The sequence below is a fragment of the Vigna unguiculata genome, chromosome 7, assembly GCF_004118075.2.
Source record: "Vigna unguiculata cultivar IT97K-499-35 chromosome 7, ASM411807v1, whole genome shotgun sequence".
Classification (NCBI taxonomy): Eukaryota; Viridiplantae; Streptophyta; class Magnoliopsida; order Fabales; family Fabaceae; genus Vigna; species Vigna unguiculata.
Genome location: NC_040285.1, coordinates 37,021,483 through 37,038,138, shown reverse-complemented (window position 1 = coordinate 37,038,138; position 16,656 = coordinate 37,021,483). Strand labels below are relative to the sequence as shown.

The 16,656-nt window shown below is 32.2% G+C and overlaps 2 protein-coding genes and 1 long non-coding RNA gene across 13 annotated transcripts; all 3 read right to left on the bottom strand.

Annotated features, from left to right (window-relative positions):
- Window positions 1-469: 469 nt before the first annotated feature.
- Window positions 470-1,377, bottom strand: LOC114192390. The gene is made up of 2 exons (XR_003606099.1): window positions 1,321-1,377; window positions 470-1,194 (listed from the first exon to the last, which is right to left on the bottom strand). It is a non-coding gene; the product is annotated as an uncharacterized LOC114192390 (long non-coding RNA).
- Window positions 1,378-6,591: 5,214 nt separating this feature from the next.
- LOC114190910 (NADH dehydrogenase (ubiquinone) complex I, assembly factor 6-like) lies at window positions 6,592-11,547 on the bottom strand. Of its 11 annotated transcripts, XR_003605884.1 has the most exons (7): window positions 11,205-11,547; window positions 9,618-10,881; window positions 9,212-9,319; window positions 9,057-9,095; window positions 7,450-8,395; window positions 7,133-7,185; window positions 6,592-6,993 (listed from the first exon to the last, which is right to left on the bottom strand). XR_003605884.1 is itself a non-coding variant. In XM_028079979.1 (6 exons), coding segments are annotated over exons 5-6 (933 nt in total). In that variant the 5' UTR covers window positions 9,059-9,095; window positions 9,212-9,319; window positions 9,618-10,092; window positions 10,747-10,881; window positions 11,205-11,547; the 3' UTR covers window positions 7,263-7,464. The 11 variants fall into 11 exon arrangements, 10 of the variants coding, with proteins under 10 accessions (XP_027935780.1, XP_027935784.1, XP_027935783.1 ...); XM_028079979.1 differs by lacking the exons at window positions 6,592-6,993; window positions 7,133-7,185 and having other exon boundaries at window positions 7,263-8,395; window positions 9,618-10,092; window positions 10,747-10,881; XM_028079983.1 differs by lacking the exons at window positions 6,592-6,993; window positions 7,133-7,185 and having other exon boundaries at window positions 7,263-8,395; window positions 9,618-9,689; window positions 10,747-10,881.
- Window positions 11,548-15,212: 3,665 nt separating this feature from the next.
- LOC114192121 (cysteine-rich and transmembrane domain-containing protein WIH2-like) lies at window positions 15,213-16,656 on the bottom strand. Its single transcript, XM_028081726.1, has 3 exons — window positions 16,413-16,656; window positions 16,104-16,290; window positions 15,213-15,509 (listed from the first exon to the last, which is right to left on the bottom strand). The coding sequence occupies exons 1-3, from the start codon at window positions 16,462-16,464 to the stop codon at window positions 15,464-15,466; spliced, it is 285 nt and encodes a 94-aa protein (XP_027937527.1). The 5' UTR covers window positions 16,465-16,656; the 3' UTR covers window positions 15,213-15,463.

Genomic DNA, 16,656 nt, shown 5'->3' with positions numbered 1-16,656 from the left:
AATAAGCCAGAATTATTTCAAAATATAAAAAGGATTAAAAAATATATAAACAACCTAGTTATGAGTGTCAGCTTCGATCAAGTTACAAAATATACTACTTCATTCCTATAACTTATATAACTAATTTCGCCAATTAAAAAAAGGTTACTTTTAGTTTGAGAACTAAATTTTCTTGTAATTAAATAATTTCTAAGAATATCCTTAAGTAATTAAGGTATAAAGAGAAAATAATAGTAGTGAAGTTTAATTTAACCGTCACACATTTTATTTATGAATTAAAATAATTAAGAATATTTTAACAAAAAGTAACACTCAATTAGAGTGGTGTTAACCCCAAGTAACACAGTTCGTTCTTATTCTTAATTTTATTTAAATCTGAGGTTTATATATTGCTTGAATTGATATGAATCTTATAATTTCAAGCATGAGCACTAAAAAAGTGATTAAGAAAAGCTCAAGGCCTCTAACAGGAGGAATGTTACATGTGATTGACTATAAAGCTCTAACGGAATTTGCAGTGAGCTTTCAATGAACACAAATGAGATGGGGAACAAAGCAAACAAGGATACCACAATGCAGTTAACGACTGAACCATAGTCGGACTCGGACACAAAAAACAACAAACGAGAGAAATTCAAATCCCTGAAAACAAAGAGTAACAGATACACCAAACAGTTTTCCTCATCACCAATTACAACATCCATACATCATCAAACAGTTCTCTGGTGTTTATCCATCAATATTCATACAATACCTAGAAATCAGCAACAAAAGGGGGCTGAGAAGAGAGGAGGAGGAGATCAGAGTGGCGCAGTGGAAGTATGGTGTGCGATGGCCATGGCGCGACCGTAGTCTGGAGTCACATGGCTAGCCGATTGGGGGTATCGCCCGAGATTTGGAAGGAGAAGGAAATCCGCAGTGGCTCCCGTTTTGGTGTGCGTAAGCAGCAATTTAAGAAGCAACTCCAGTCACGTCAGTGTGGCTCTGACATAGTGGATGGTGGCGTGTGCCTGGGTTGGTGTTGCTCCCATTACCCTCATGTGATGAAGATGGGGAAGGGGAAGCCCCTCGTGTGAGTGATGAAGGAAGAAAAGAGACTGTGTGGGCCTGGACCAGCTTTGATTTCCTACACCTCCCATTACTAATGCTTTGCACCTCTATATTGGTTTGGCATTTTATTTTTATTTCAGACACCTATGTTTTTCATACACACACCTCAATTAGTTTTACTCTTACTTAGAATTTTATACTTTGTGAAAATAATAAATGATAGCAATAAAATAATAAAAGAAGTAAGACAAAAATAAAAGAGTTTTGCACCACGTTATCATTTCTTCTTCTTCCGCCTACATGCACACAACCATATTTCTGATCTCTTATCACTCAAATACTCATGCTTTTCAGAAATTGATCTCCCATCCCCCACCAACGCGCACCTCTCGTTCTTTTTCTCTGAACTCAACCAGTGTCGTGCAATGTTGTAAAATAATTGATGATTCTGCTTCTTCCACTACTTCCTTTTTATCATTCTTTTATTGCAACCATAATTTCTTTCTCACACGGTTCCACATCTTAGAAATTGTGGACTATTTTTATATATATGCACCATAAAAACATTTTTATTTAAGTTTCACTTTTAAGATTCAATTTATTGTCTTCACATGGCAATGATTCATTAAGTTGAATTCAATTTTATCACCATTCCAACTGCAGACGAAAATGGCTCGTGTGCAAATGCAATTTCCATGTAGCCCTTTCAATTTAGTTTCATATGTTTATTAAAGATGTTTTATTATAATTAAGAAATGTATTTTGTAAACTAATTTCTGCAGTTTGAAGATTGAATTAAACAAGCTTAATAAGAGATAAAAGCATCCAATTAATCCATACAACTGTCAGCTTCCACATAAGCAATAAACTCATGCAAACCAAAGTGGGTCGGCTTGGGACGGGCTAGAAGATTGAGCTCGCATTTCTAATGCGGACTAGACTAACCCGTCCCAAACTTTAGCAGGTCAGATATAGGGCAGGCCTAAAAGGATTGGGCCGACCTGCATTGCCACCCCCATGCGGTGAAGGTGGTAGAGTGATGAGTATTGATTGGTGTTGTTGAATCTTTATTGATGATGTTGATGTATATGTAGTATTGTTAATGTTCACTAGCTTACCCTTGTAATGTTGTGGATATGATTTCCACCTGCGATGATCGTATATTATACAGGGGTAGAGGAAAAATGCAAGTGGCATTGGATCAATAATGAGATGGTTAGCTTACTAATAGTAAGAACACATGTATATATTTATATACTTTAGTATTCCACAGTTCCTCATCGATATGAAATTTAATATTTTTTTAAATTTAACTCATCTTTTGGAGGATTGTGAATACATGTATATATATAAATTTACACTTATGTACTTCCTCATCAATATGAAATTTTATATTTTTTTAAATTTAACCCATCTTTTGCAGGATTGTGAATACATGGTATATAGATTTACACTTATGTACTGTTGATTACTAATTACGTAATTATTTAAATTAGTAGTATTATATGCTAATTTGGGTCATTACACGTAACCTCTTTCCCACCTCTAGTTCTTCCACCTCTAACGCCAATCTTTTTCCTAAATACAAATTCCGGATTATGCATTTTTTATTTTGTATTCTGGAATATAATCTTTGTATTTCGAAATATACAATCCAAAATACAACTTTTGTCTTCCGGAATAACCACTATGGTGCATTAACATAGTGCACAAATCATAACTTGGCTAGGGGTCTAACTGTATTTTGTTCTATATTGTCTTCAACAAAAATTTCTCGAAACAAAACTGTATTAAAATACACTTAATTTTTCTTATAGTATACTTCACTTCCCAAAACAATCTAGTAGCTGATGAATATGAGATCAGTTGACACAAAATAAATCTTGCAGGTGAAATCCAGTCAGTTGGTACAAAATAAATAACTACAAATGCACCCAAATGAACAAGTATGTGTTGGTATGTGAGTCATTGACGAAGCAATAAATATGAAATGAGTAAACAACCTCCGGGTGATTTACATGAACATATAGCATAAAAAAGAAGAAAGTCAAGATAGTCAGCAGTATATAAAAATATTCCAACTATGTGCATCTAACACTACTCTTCCATTGCCCTTTAGTATCCTATATTAAGATATCTCATGTCAATTAGGAATAGAGTGAAAAAACACTCCTTATAAGACTTGGATAATGCTCCCACATTTTTTGGGCTTAAGCCCAATTCATTTCTAATATGATTTTAGAGTCTATCCAGCCTTAAATGTTGGGCCAATGGAAGATATATAGTCTTGGCATGACGGGAATATTTTAAGATGTCCTATAATGGCTAGAAATAAAACCAAAATACATTTTATAAAACTATGACAATCCTACCCGATACCTAGCACCGAACCATATTTTAACTATAAAGATTGGTTTACTAATGATGGAGTTGCTCCAAGGTGAGACTCTTTCAATTGGAGGAATGATGAAGATGGATGTGGAAGCTTGATAGAAGTGGAAGAGGATGAGTGTTCTTGAGAGAGGTTAGGCCAACTCTCAAGGAAGAGGATAGGAAATCCAAATTTTAAGAGACCAAGATAGGTCATCTGTCTCTATATTCATAATGTGTTGTGGCTTGATGGTTTTTCATCATGTTTCCTGGACCATCTAACATCCACAAAGCCTCTAGTAGACGACACACATCTTGTATTGTCAGTGGTGGATAGTCTCAATAGTACAAGAAGTGCTTTAGTGCCTACTAAGACTAGAGCATATGTTGAAGCTACCTAGTGACATTATAGCTAAGAAGAGGAAAACACCATTCAGTCCAAGACTTCCCACCCTGTCTTGATGGTATCCAATGACAGTAATCAAAGCAGACATGCTACCGCTATGCATTGCTACACTTACTCCTTGAACTGCCATCATTGTCTTAGAATCTGGCCTCTGTTCACTCTCACCACCACCTTTCTCTCCCAAGTGTGACCCATCTCCAAATCCTTCTTTGTACCACAGAATATGAAACCTACCACATAGGAAGGTTCATAGGTCGAAGCTGATATCCCCAAACCCCTATGAAATCCCTAGAACCATCACTTTTTATAATTTTTGTAGAGGCACCATTCCCACTGACATATTGGGGTGATGAATTTGACTTAGACACACCATCCACCTCTGACTCACAACATCAAATAAGGTGCACACAAGTTGGCATGCTCCCAACCCCCTAAAACATGCCATCAAACTAACATCCCTAACTACATTCCTTACTGTTTGCACATAGCATTGTCAGAAGACAACTATATCATCCTTCTTTGAACAAATAGGAGTCTAGGATGCCATAATTGAAAAAAAGAGTAAGAAAAAACACCAAATTAAGCCCTATTATATATATATATATATATATATATATATATATATATATATATATATATATATATATATATATAATTTTTTCAATTTCAAGCTTTTTAACAGGATCACCAATGGATTTTAAGCAAGCAGAATCGAAAATTACAGTGAGATGCACGATACCTATTTTGACATTGTGAAGTTCGGTTCTGAGTATACAAGCCCTTGTCTTTGTGAGTGTTGAATCAATTAAAGATCCCATTCCATAACTGGAACGAGTGAGAATAGCCAATAACACATCAAGATCGACACAGTGACGATCAGAATCAGGTGAACAGAAGTTGATCTTGAAATTCCCAGGCTGCGGGGTTCTCTAACTAACCCTAGATTGCCATCTTCACAGCAAACAAATAGCTCCAGGAATCGATAAGCCCACGGACCTTTACGATGCGCCGCCCTTACCTCCACACCAAGAAGAGGGAGCTCTCTCTTCTTGCACTCCAAATCTGAAATGACTAAATTATTTTCATGTATTTTTAAATTTCATTTTAACAAATTTATCAGTTCTTACAACACTAGAATGGATAGTTTTGCAATCACGGACATAAAAAAAAAATAAATGTATATCAAAATAGAAATTAAATTTAAAATTAATAACTTTATCCAGAAACTACCACATGATTAACCTTATGTTTATAGATATAGAATTTTATTTCTTACTAACCATATTATCATTAAGAGTGGATTGTTAAGCTATTTGTAAAACATTAAGATTATTTCTTAAAAATATTTAACCTAGTTAAAAACTATTAGGGTTATCCAATTATTATTAACAAACGAGTTTAAATTAATCACAAAAAAGTAACAAATGATTATTTAACCTAGGCAAAACTATTATTAGGATTATCAAATTAATTCAACAAATAGGAGAGTGTGATTACACGAGGACAATGACAAATACAATATTACACATTTTCTAAAGATTTATCTCACCTCAAAATCTTAGTCTTAATCCTTTATTATTATTATTATTATTATTTATACATTTATCATATTCTTTAAGGGAATTCGAATTTAAATTTAATTATTTATTATTTGTAAATTATAAATAAAACATACAAATTTAAGTTTAATAAATTCAAAATTAGAGAAATTTAAACAAAAAAGATCTGTATGAATTTGAAATTTAAATCTCTTGAATGGCAAATATTATTACCATGTTACCACGTATACGTAACATATTCTTTGTTGGATAAAATATTAACCTATAAAAGTAAATAAAATATACAAATGTAAGTTGAATAAGTTCAAAATTAAAGGAATTTAAACAAAAGAAATTATCTGTTTGAATTTGAAATTTAAATCTCTTAAATGGTAAATATCTAAATATCTTATTACGATATGTATGTACATATTCTCGTTCGATAAACCTACAAAAAATAACAAACACTTTCAAGATGCGTAAAAATAACAAACACTTTCAAAATGCGTAAAAACAACAAACACTTCCAAAATGTGTAAGAGTATTCGTATTACAAACTTTATCTGCTCGATTTTTATCAGAATATTGTGATTTAATTTTTCATGCAGCAAGTGGGGAAAACAATTCTTAACTGTTGGTACAAGAAAGAAAGAACTTGATTTAGTAGTGTAGGGTACAATAGAACTTAGTGTCATTATCTTAATAAAAAATGGCTCAGTGTTAGTTAACGAATTGGTATACTGTAAAAATACAACTTCAAAAATTTAAAGACTTAAGAATGCAACAAAAAAATAGGGAGATTCCATAATTTTTTAAACAAAGATACCGCTATATTGAAGAGACCATCAGTTCAATTGAAAACATAATTTAACTACATTAAATATATAAAGGGATTCCTAATAATGTAATATCAACGAGAAGATATCATTTTTAAGCCAAGTATATAATTGCTACAGTTATTCATTTTCATACGTCGCGATCGTTCCTATTGTCCTCAAAAGGTGTCTGGAACTACACCCATGAATACGACAGGTCCAGAAAATATTAATTTTTATATTTTAAAAATTACATTTAAGGAAATATTCTCTACTATCTCAATTTAGTTGTTGCTTCAAAAACTTCCCATTCTCGTTTTCCAGTCAAATTTAAAGTTCAAATTAATAAATGTTTAATTTTCTCAATACTAAGAATGCTGACCGTACATCAACAATCATAACAACACGCCAATAATCTTTAAGCATAGGAGGTTTTCTTTTTGGCATTTTTAGAATATCATAGTTTTGGAGTACTCACATCCACCAAACATAGATACACTTTTTTAAGAATCTCCTCCCATATCTTTCTTTCTACTTTTGGCTAAATAGTTCGAACACAAAAAAAATCAATTTTTCTTTTTCTTTCTCTACTAAAACAGTGGTCTTTTTCTCTCTCTAAAAATTCCAACTAGTATCACTAGTTATCCATTATCCCATTCTTAAGTAAACATAACATAACAACATCAAAGAAGAGTAATTAACAAACTACTGATATGAAATAAGCTGATGCATGTATTTTGTCGGAACGAGACTTTGCTTGAATCTATTTTTTAGGTTCCATGGATAGAAACTGACCAATCTTCCTCAATACAATCTACATTTTTTCAGAAACGATGAGTTAGTTACCTTTGATTAGAATTGTAAATTATTATTACTATGTCCAGAACACATTAAAGATCATTATAAAGCAGTACGATTGATAAATAAATAACCTTGTTATCAAAACATATTACCAGGAGTTCAATCTTCTTGCATGTTTAAATAGATTTGAGTTAGTCCCTAATTCCTGTTCAAAGAACAAACTGTGTTATACAAAACAAAACTGATTTTGTATTTGTATCCCAAACCACTTTAAAGAAAATATACTAACAAGAAAAAGCATCTTAATTTGTGCAACTCAAATTACATTTCTAAAACTAACTGTAAAACAAAACGTATTAACCTTTCCGTAAGGAAGGGACGAGTACACAATTTTATTCTGTGCAGAATGAAAAGGCATAAACATAAACTCATCAAGAAACAGAGGAAAAAAATCTGCATGTGTACTCACTAAAGCTTGGTCAGGTTAGTATTTCCTTCTCCATGAAGTCCACTTGAGTTTGAGATGGTACCACAAAGGTGGTATTCCCAGCACCCCTCCTGTGAGTCTAGGATCAAACACATCAAATTGGACCTTTCTTAAGGAATCCAAAAGAACCTGAGAAGGCACTGCTGGAAGGAGCACTGGAAGAGCCTCAGCAGGCACACTTGCAGCTAACTTCCGAGCCTTTTCTAAGTGTGCATTGGCCACTGATGCCATATCATAAACGGCATCACAAAGACCCTCACGAGAATCCACCCACCTCTCTTCCCCATTTTCTTGCTTAACTATTAGCCCATGCTTGGATGCTATTGCAGTTGGGATGTACCAAAAATGTCGGTTAAGAGATGCATGGTAGGGCAGTGATTTGAGGAGCAAGAGAATGCCACTGGCCTTGCCGATATGTGAGGCTGCATGATCAGCTGCAGTAGACTTTATACCACCTGCTTGAAGTGTCAGGTACAGCATGGTTGAGACAGTGTCCTCGGCGTATTTCTCCAACTCTCCAATAGTTTCTGGCATGTCAGTAACCTCTCTTCTTGCATCATTGATCCGAGCCTCAACGGATCGTTTCAACCATATCTTGCTGAGTCTGGTCTCAGCTATCACAGATGACAACGCTTGTGCTGTTGGGTGTTCAATCAATTTATTGGCAAACATTTTGTCTATGGCTTCCTGCCACCAGACAAGACGCATAAGGCCAATCCTGGGATCTGAAGCAATATCCATAGCTCTAGCTGTTTCAACATTCAAGGCACAGAATGCAAATGCAGCTTTCCGCATGGACGGAGGCAGCTCCAGGAGGCAAAGATAGTGATGATAATCATAACTTCGCACTTGCTGTACGCAATGGGAGAAAGCTGCCCTTAAGTTACCTGACGCTGAAGCACCGTTCATTAAATCTTCACTTGGGGGCCTACAGATGAAAGTTAGATCTATCACAATGACTATACATGGTAAAGTAAAAGTTGCAATGAAGAAATCATAGGGGCCTAGAAAAATATTATGTTAGTATGTATAAACAGATGTGTAACAATACATATGTTAAAAGTTAGTTGAGGATAGGTCTTTGACTCTTTGTCCCTTGAAATTATAACTAATACTTTAATCCTGCAGATACGTGAAGAGTGAATAGCTAGTTCTGATCTCTGAAACTGCCGACACCCTCCCCGCGTTCTCCCCCTATAACGAAATTGAGGACTGCAAGGTTGCCGCTCTCCCACTACTAGATATATAATGTACACTAACACTAAAAAAATGTTACTAAATCATGAAAAATGTTATTAATAGAATTTAGTAACATTTTATCACATGTTACGTATTCCCCATGTTACTATTTATTTTTTGTAACATTTATACTTATTAATAGAGACATTTACATAAATGTTACTAAAGATTTAAGTAACATTTTTTTAATAAAAGTGTAACATTTGTAAAATGTTACTAAAAGTTTACAGTAACATTTTTTTATACAAAAGTGACATTATAAAATTGTTACTAGAAAGTTTTAGTAACTTTTTCTTAATAATAAGGCTACATGTTAAAAATGTTACTAAAAATAATAGAAAAGTTCACACATGATTGAGCATCGCCATCAAGGGCCTGCGGGTAAGATTCTTCAAAATTTATAAATAAATAGTGTTAGTCAAACCAAACTGAAATTAAAAAAGAAAATTTAGCATAACAAGGTTAAATTCCACCATAAAACATCTAAAAGAGAGGGGAGGATAACCCTGAAAAGAACAAACAAGTCCTTAATCTCCTATGGCAACGCAACAAGTGAAGTCTTGTTTAGGCAGAGGCCTTCCACCTTTGGCACACAAAAGAACACATCTAGGACCTGTTGAATAATAAAAAAGAAACAAAGCTTACATCATCCCATTACTTCATTTCAAATAAACTTCCAGGTTCAAATAAAAAATAAGACAACAATGCAAATCCAACTTCAACTATTTAGAATAGCAATGCATAATCTAAGTTCATTTAGCAATTGAATTGATAAGTACATCGTTATGTAAAAAAAACTAGGTGGGTATATAAGTAGACAAATTTAGTGATACAAAATGAATTGTCTGTGCCAGTATGGCATACTACAAAATGTGCTAAGCAGTATAACCTCAAATTAGCTTACAAATTACCATAACCATTTGCCTTTCATGAGTGCCTCCCGCAGGAACACAATAGCAAGCTCCCTCTTAACCTGTTTTTCACTTAAAGAGGATCTGGTTGTATTAAGGTAATTCATTTTTCTTAACAACCTATGATGCAGCCCGAAACACATGACAAAATGTGAAACTATCAAATGATAATTGCTTATATAAATTATAACAGTTATAAATAGGAAATAGTAAGCCTCAATTAGTTATACTAAATCAAACAAAAGTAAACAAATGTAGCACACCCCTTAAGATTTTGGCTTCCTTGTTTTTGTTGAAACCTCTCAAACAAGACATAAAAAATAGTAGCACATACCGCAACATGGAAGTACCAGACATGCTACCTTGATCAAGATCCTTACAAATCACATCCAAAAGTTTTTCTACCAATAAACACCCTATCACTAGCAACTCTCATTAAACTTAACTATATCTTTGCATACAACACAAGTGAATCCTGCAGCAGAACATCAATACAATGAGTGCAAAATACTTAAAAAGATTGAAATCATCATACAACGAGTGTAAAATGTTAACTCACACTCCTGTTTAGATTGATATCATAGGTCAAATAGTAAAACTAATAAAAGTCCTACCATATAATGCTACTAGCGTAATTAGATTTCAAAAACAATGAATCTGAACATCATAACTCAATCCCTTGAATGCAAGCAAATTATATCATTGCCTCAATACCTTTGCGTCACATTAAAATTCCAATCAATGGATGTGCTAAAAACAAAAGTTGAATAACTAAACAAGATCATATCGATGGGCATTCTTGAACACAAAAATACCATATTGACTTCAAGCATTGGAAGCTATGTACATTTACAATTAACAAAAATGATCCATGGGATTAAAATCTTTTCCCTCCCAACTTGAAAAGATCTGCAGCTAAAATTTAAATAATAAAAACTACAACCGTATTTTTTTCCAGAAGTAATGCACATTACTTTTTACTTTTGATTTACCAATATTCGAGCATAACTATCCCTAAATAGAGAAATGAATCAGTCATGCACCATTCACTCTACACAAAATAACTATCTTTCTAAAATCTCCATTTCAAAGAGCACGCACAAAACAGAGGAGGATTTCGATCCCTTACCACTAGATAGTCACAGAGCACAAGAGCATGAACCACAGAACCACGAATCAGCCAACTACTTCACCACGAACCAGCCACTAGCGAACCACGAGCGAACTAGCGCGCCTAACATTGCACTTCGGAACCTAAATACAACTGTTGAATCGCCTTCAATAGTGTTAGGGCTCAACTGAGTTCGATGTGAAAGGGGATTTGTCTTAGGGAAAATTGAAGAATAAAACAGCAGATGGAAGTGTTGTGCGTGAGATTGAAATTTCAAGTTAGGGGAAATGACTTTGCAATGTCTAGGGCCCAATGGTTGTGTGTGTGCGAGATTGATATTGGAGAAGGGAATAACTGTGGGAGATTGAAATTGGGATCAGGAATAAAATCACCCATACAAATCATTTATTTGCCTCCACAAACCTCGTATGCAGCTAGAAATTGCTTAATTCGTCTAGACACACCAGAATCTTTACCTGACTCAGGTTTGGGTTGTTGAACGATGCAAGGATCACGAACACCATTCTCGCAGCAGCAATCAACCCGCTAGCTACCATTCCCCCGACGATCTGCCCTTGTTGTCTAGAGAGCGAGATGACGAACCCATTGAGAATCGTTGGTGACCGTAATCGTTGGTGACGGAGCGTGATGCTAGGCAACAATGCCGGAACCAGTGAGAACACTGACGCCCATATTCACGCGAAGTTCTGTGTCGAACCCTAGATCAAAAAGATTTCATCCTGGTGTAGAATACCTTCAAAGCATGGGAGATAAAACAAAAGGGAGAGAAGATGGTAATCTAAATTAATTTATTAGAAATGTTACTAAAAATAGAGAAAGTGTAATGATATATAGTGACATTTCTTAAAAATGTTACAATATTAATATTAATATTCTTTGTAGTAACAATTTTAAGAAAATGTAACTGTATTATACCTATAATAACATTTATTAGCTAAGTAAATGTTGATGTAGCTACTAAGTGTAATACGGATTGGACTCATGTTTGTCTTCTGAAAATATTAAATTTAGTCAGAAAATATCTACACTTTTTTACTATTATATAAATGGTTCATCCTTAATTTCATTTTTCAATTTTATTTTTAATAATTATTTTTTTAATTAAAATAATTATTTTATCAAATTTATTCTTCAAGTATCTTTTTTAAAAGTTTAACCACATTTGACCTTTTTCTTAATTTAACTATTTTCTAAAACTAACATAATTATTTATAATAAAAATTCTATTTTCCAGTTTTATATTTAGTTTTATCATTTTAGAAACTACTTTTTCAAATTTAAACAATTTCTCATAATAAAATATTTTTTAAACAATACTACCTATAATATTTTTTATTTCAATACCTACTTTATCTAAAAAAATTATTTACATGATATTACTTATGACTAAATTTTATTTTATCTATAACTATATTTTTATGTTTTTTATAATAAACGATAATAAAGTTATTATTATTGTAATTATTAAATTTAAAGAATTTTTATAATTTTATTGTAAGAAATGATTTTTTTAAAATAATTTTCTATTCTACTAGTTATTTTAATTTTAAAAAATGGTTTAATTTTGCGTAAAAGTGGTTAAATTTAAAAATCAAAATCAAAATTGGTAAAGTAATTATTTATATTTATATATAAAATGGATTTGTTTTTTTTTTCGTTTATATTTTTTTTTCAATTTTACCCTTTATTATATGAAAATATAAAAAATGTATACATAAACTTCTGCAAATAATAATGATTTTCTAAGTATATGTTTTCATTTTAAAAATATTATATAATTTTTATGAATATGATATAGTTATCTTGTAAGGTAATTTAGTGGTTTCTATAGAATTATGGTTTATCATCATCATTAAAAAACTTCAGCAAATTTTTAATTAACTCTTCATCAATGAATTTATGATGCTTGAAATTTTATGAAATTCATTTTGCATAGGTAAAATTTGTGTCGGTGTACTATAAGATTTTTTTATTATTATTATCTTATTTGTTTTATTTTTGCAAGAAGTGAGGGTAAGGATCTTCTTGAAGAGTTAAAATTTGTGGTGTAATGGGTGATTTTCTGGTTAATGTATATTCTATATTCTAACCTAAGTACCCATAATAATTATTTCTAAAGTTTACTTAATAGTGTAATTGATTTCTATTAATTTGGTTAGTTTAAACATATGTTTAATATTTGTTAACAAAAGTCTATCAATGTGACATTAGTTATCTTTCTTCGTTGTGCATATATATACGATGGATTTTGCATAGTTTTATAGAGTTAAGTAGTTTTCACTCAATCTGTTCTAAGAGAGGTTGAGAAGAAAAAGTTAAATTTTAGATAAGAAATTTGCTGAAATGTCAAAGAAGGCGTTGATGGGTGTATGGAGATAGATAAGTGGTCGAGAATTCTTTTTCTATAAAAAGATTGACAATGAAATTGAAGATTTATTGGTAACAGGTTAAAATAAAAAAATGGAAAAATTTACTTAATTAAGACTGATGATGAAATATGATATATAAGTAATGATTATAAATTTGTAAAATAACATATGTGTTGGCAAATAAGATAACACAACAACAATCACATTATCCAATTAAAAATAAATAAATAAAAGAAACTAAATTGAACGGTATAAATACTTTTATTGTTAAGAAAAATAATAAAGACTAAAATACTAACACCATCCCAACTAGTTTCAGTGTTTTTACAACTTGACTCAAAATAGGTCATCTGATATTCTCATTTTACCTTCCCATTCAGTTTTAGTATTTACAACAGGCCTCACAATAGGTTATATGGTATTCCCAGTGTACAATGTACTGTACTGCTATTTAATTTTGTCCTTAAATAAATTAATAAGTATTGGACAGATACAATTATTCCCACTCTTAATTATCGGAAGTATAAGACAATTTTAATAAAACGGTATTAAAAATATGTATCTATTGTTTTTCGTAATCAATGTATAAAAGTTTTAAATTGCAGATAGCTTGGAAGGTATAAATCATGTGTGCTTATTATATTTTATAATAACAAAGTAATAAAACTATTATTATTATTATAATTATAAAAACAAATTTAAATAGCTAATTTAATTCTTTTTTAGATAATTATTTCATTATAAATAGTTATATTAGTTTAAAAATAGCTAAATTTTATAAAAAAAAAAAAGTAAACTTTACAAAAAAAAAATCACTTAAAGGATAAATTTAGTAAAATTATTATTTTAATTTAAAAAATACTAAAAAAATAAAAAATAGGATAATGATACTTTAATCCATTTTTTTTTATTTACTTTTAACTCACCACTCTCAACACTCTCATCACCCTCACATCATTACATCACATCACGATCACATCATTACAAAAAATTAAAATAAAAAAAAAATAATAATTAAAATATTATTTTCCTAAAAAATATGTACATTCTTTATTCTTTATATAATAGTATAAAAGTATAGATAATATAAGTATTCACAAAAGATCTCTAAGTGCAGTATATATTATTAAATTATTAAATAAAAACTATCTCAAAACTAAAAGATGAGATTAAAAGCCAAATATTATATTATATTAACAGATATTATACTTAGAACATTAAATATTATTTATTAATAATTAAATCATAGTTGATAGCTGCCATTAACACCGTATCTTTTAACACCATCCCGAAAGATCGAATTAAGTGTTTGAACATTATCTCCTTCTGTTTACAGTCCAAAGAATATTTGTATGTATCATGTCTAAATATGTTGTGTAAAATAAATCAAGAATAGCACACAAAAAATGTGTACTTACAAAAATTTAAAATTGTGATTGTGTTCCAGAAACATAGTATGGGGGAAGATAAGAATAAGAAATGCATAAATGACAATTATAGTCAAGAGTATTAAAGCCACACACAACTTTAACAGTGAAGTTGGTAACAGTCATTGAGTAAAATAAAAACAGATTGTTTTATTAGTTTTTTTATTCACCTACAGGGAACTCCTAATACAGTACTCCAGAAACCTTTGTAACCGGGAAGAGAAGGTATGTGTGTGAATTACAATAGAGACAAGGTTAAACAGAGATTTTAGGTTACAGAGCAGATGTGTATAATTGAAACTGTTGTAGTATAAGGAGAAGAGAAAAGATATGTGGGTGGAATACACTGTTCAAGGTATTTGAGGAATCCACTAATCTAATTTAATAGAAGTAATAGTATGACAAAACACATTATTGGCCATGCAAAAGCCAAAAGTGCAATTCGCGCTGTCATCACATTGAAACTTGTTAAGCCAAACTATTTTATGCTACAATTTTGTTTCCTTGTGCTACTTAACTCATATTACTAGTTTCGTCTCGGTGGTTGTCTTATCAATGTTTTCAAAATCCAAAACCACGAACTAAACAAAGTACAAATTCAATTCATATGCAACAAATTTAAAAATTAACCACATGCAACAAATTTAAAAACTAACACAAGAAAGAAACACAGAAACTAACGAAATTGGACAGATTTTTATCAATTGTCAATATTAACAAAAGCATCAAATGTAACACAAGAACCACAGAAACTAAAGAAATGCCGTAAATGATGCAGAAGTATAATGTTGAGAGCAATAGTTCATATCCACTGAATGTAAATCAACAAGTACAAATAAAAAGCTAGAAGCAATATTCCTCATGTTCAAAGCCATATTAAACTTTCAAATCCAATTTGTGCAGCAACCCAAGGTTTCCTCAGAAACACGCATCCAGCAGGCAGCAGCAGCAAAGAGCAGCCAAGCTGCAAAAATTCACAAATTCAAACAAATTAAGTCTTTGAACAAGAGAGACTGATAATTCAGTCTCGCTATTTTACTCTGTCAACTCAGTTGACATTTCAAAGTCTTTGTTTATCATAAGTTAATTAGATTAATTAATCCCTAATTCAAAAACAATTTGATTTCACACTCTATCAATGGATTTTCAATGCTTAATCAAGTGGTTCTATAGCTAACAAACTAAAAAAAATAGTTTAATTGAATTAAATATAAGTATTAGTTGTACTAAATCTTGTTAAAGCAAATAACTACAGATTACTTAGAAAAGCCGCAGTGGCGGACCCACCCAAAAAAAATGACATCTGTTTTGAGTGACGTGCGGGTGAGAGAAAGTGAGATTAACAGAGACAAAGCAACTACTGATAATGAAAACCAAACAAGAGAGGGCAAGAGCCGTGCAAGGGAGCACACCCCAGATGCGGTACGCCCGCAACCGCAGTCAACCGAGTCAATCCCGATCTAGAATTCTGAGTCACCGCGATCATCTCGACTCACTCTATTTTAATTTTATAATTTATTATCTAGGAAGAGAGAAAATTAAGGAGAGAAAAACTCACCATCCTTCTAAGCAACCAGGACCCGTTGAAGACTGTTGTTGAGGCGGCGGAGGCTGAGCGTACTGAGGAGGCGCGTAGGGAGGAGGATAGCCCTGCGCGGGATACGCCTGGGGAGGGTAGCCTTGCGGAGGGTACCCTGGGGGAGGGTAGGCGTCCTTCCCATAAGATTCCCCTGGAGGCGGGTAACCTATAGTCATAACAGATCAAAAATCAGTGAAATTAAATAGAAAAAAGAGCAATCGAACAAGATCAAACAACATGCAAAGGCTGAAAAATAGTGTTACGAAAGTAAAAAAGAGAGGGAAAGACCTTGGGGTGGAGGAACACCGACCGGTGGTTGCTGCTGGTTGTAATAACTCATGGGGAGAGAGAAGAGAGACTACAGAGAAGGGTGAATGGGAGTTTGTGTTTGTGAAAGAAAAGATACAGAGGAGAGGGTATTTATTGGAATTGAAATTGGGATAGTGGGTGGGTTTTCCACCTTGGAGGTTATAACCGAGGAGAGCTATTTCCTATGCATTCTTTCTCCTTTTCTTTTCACTTTTATTATTAT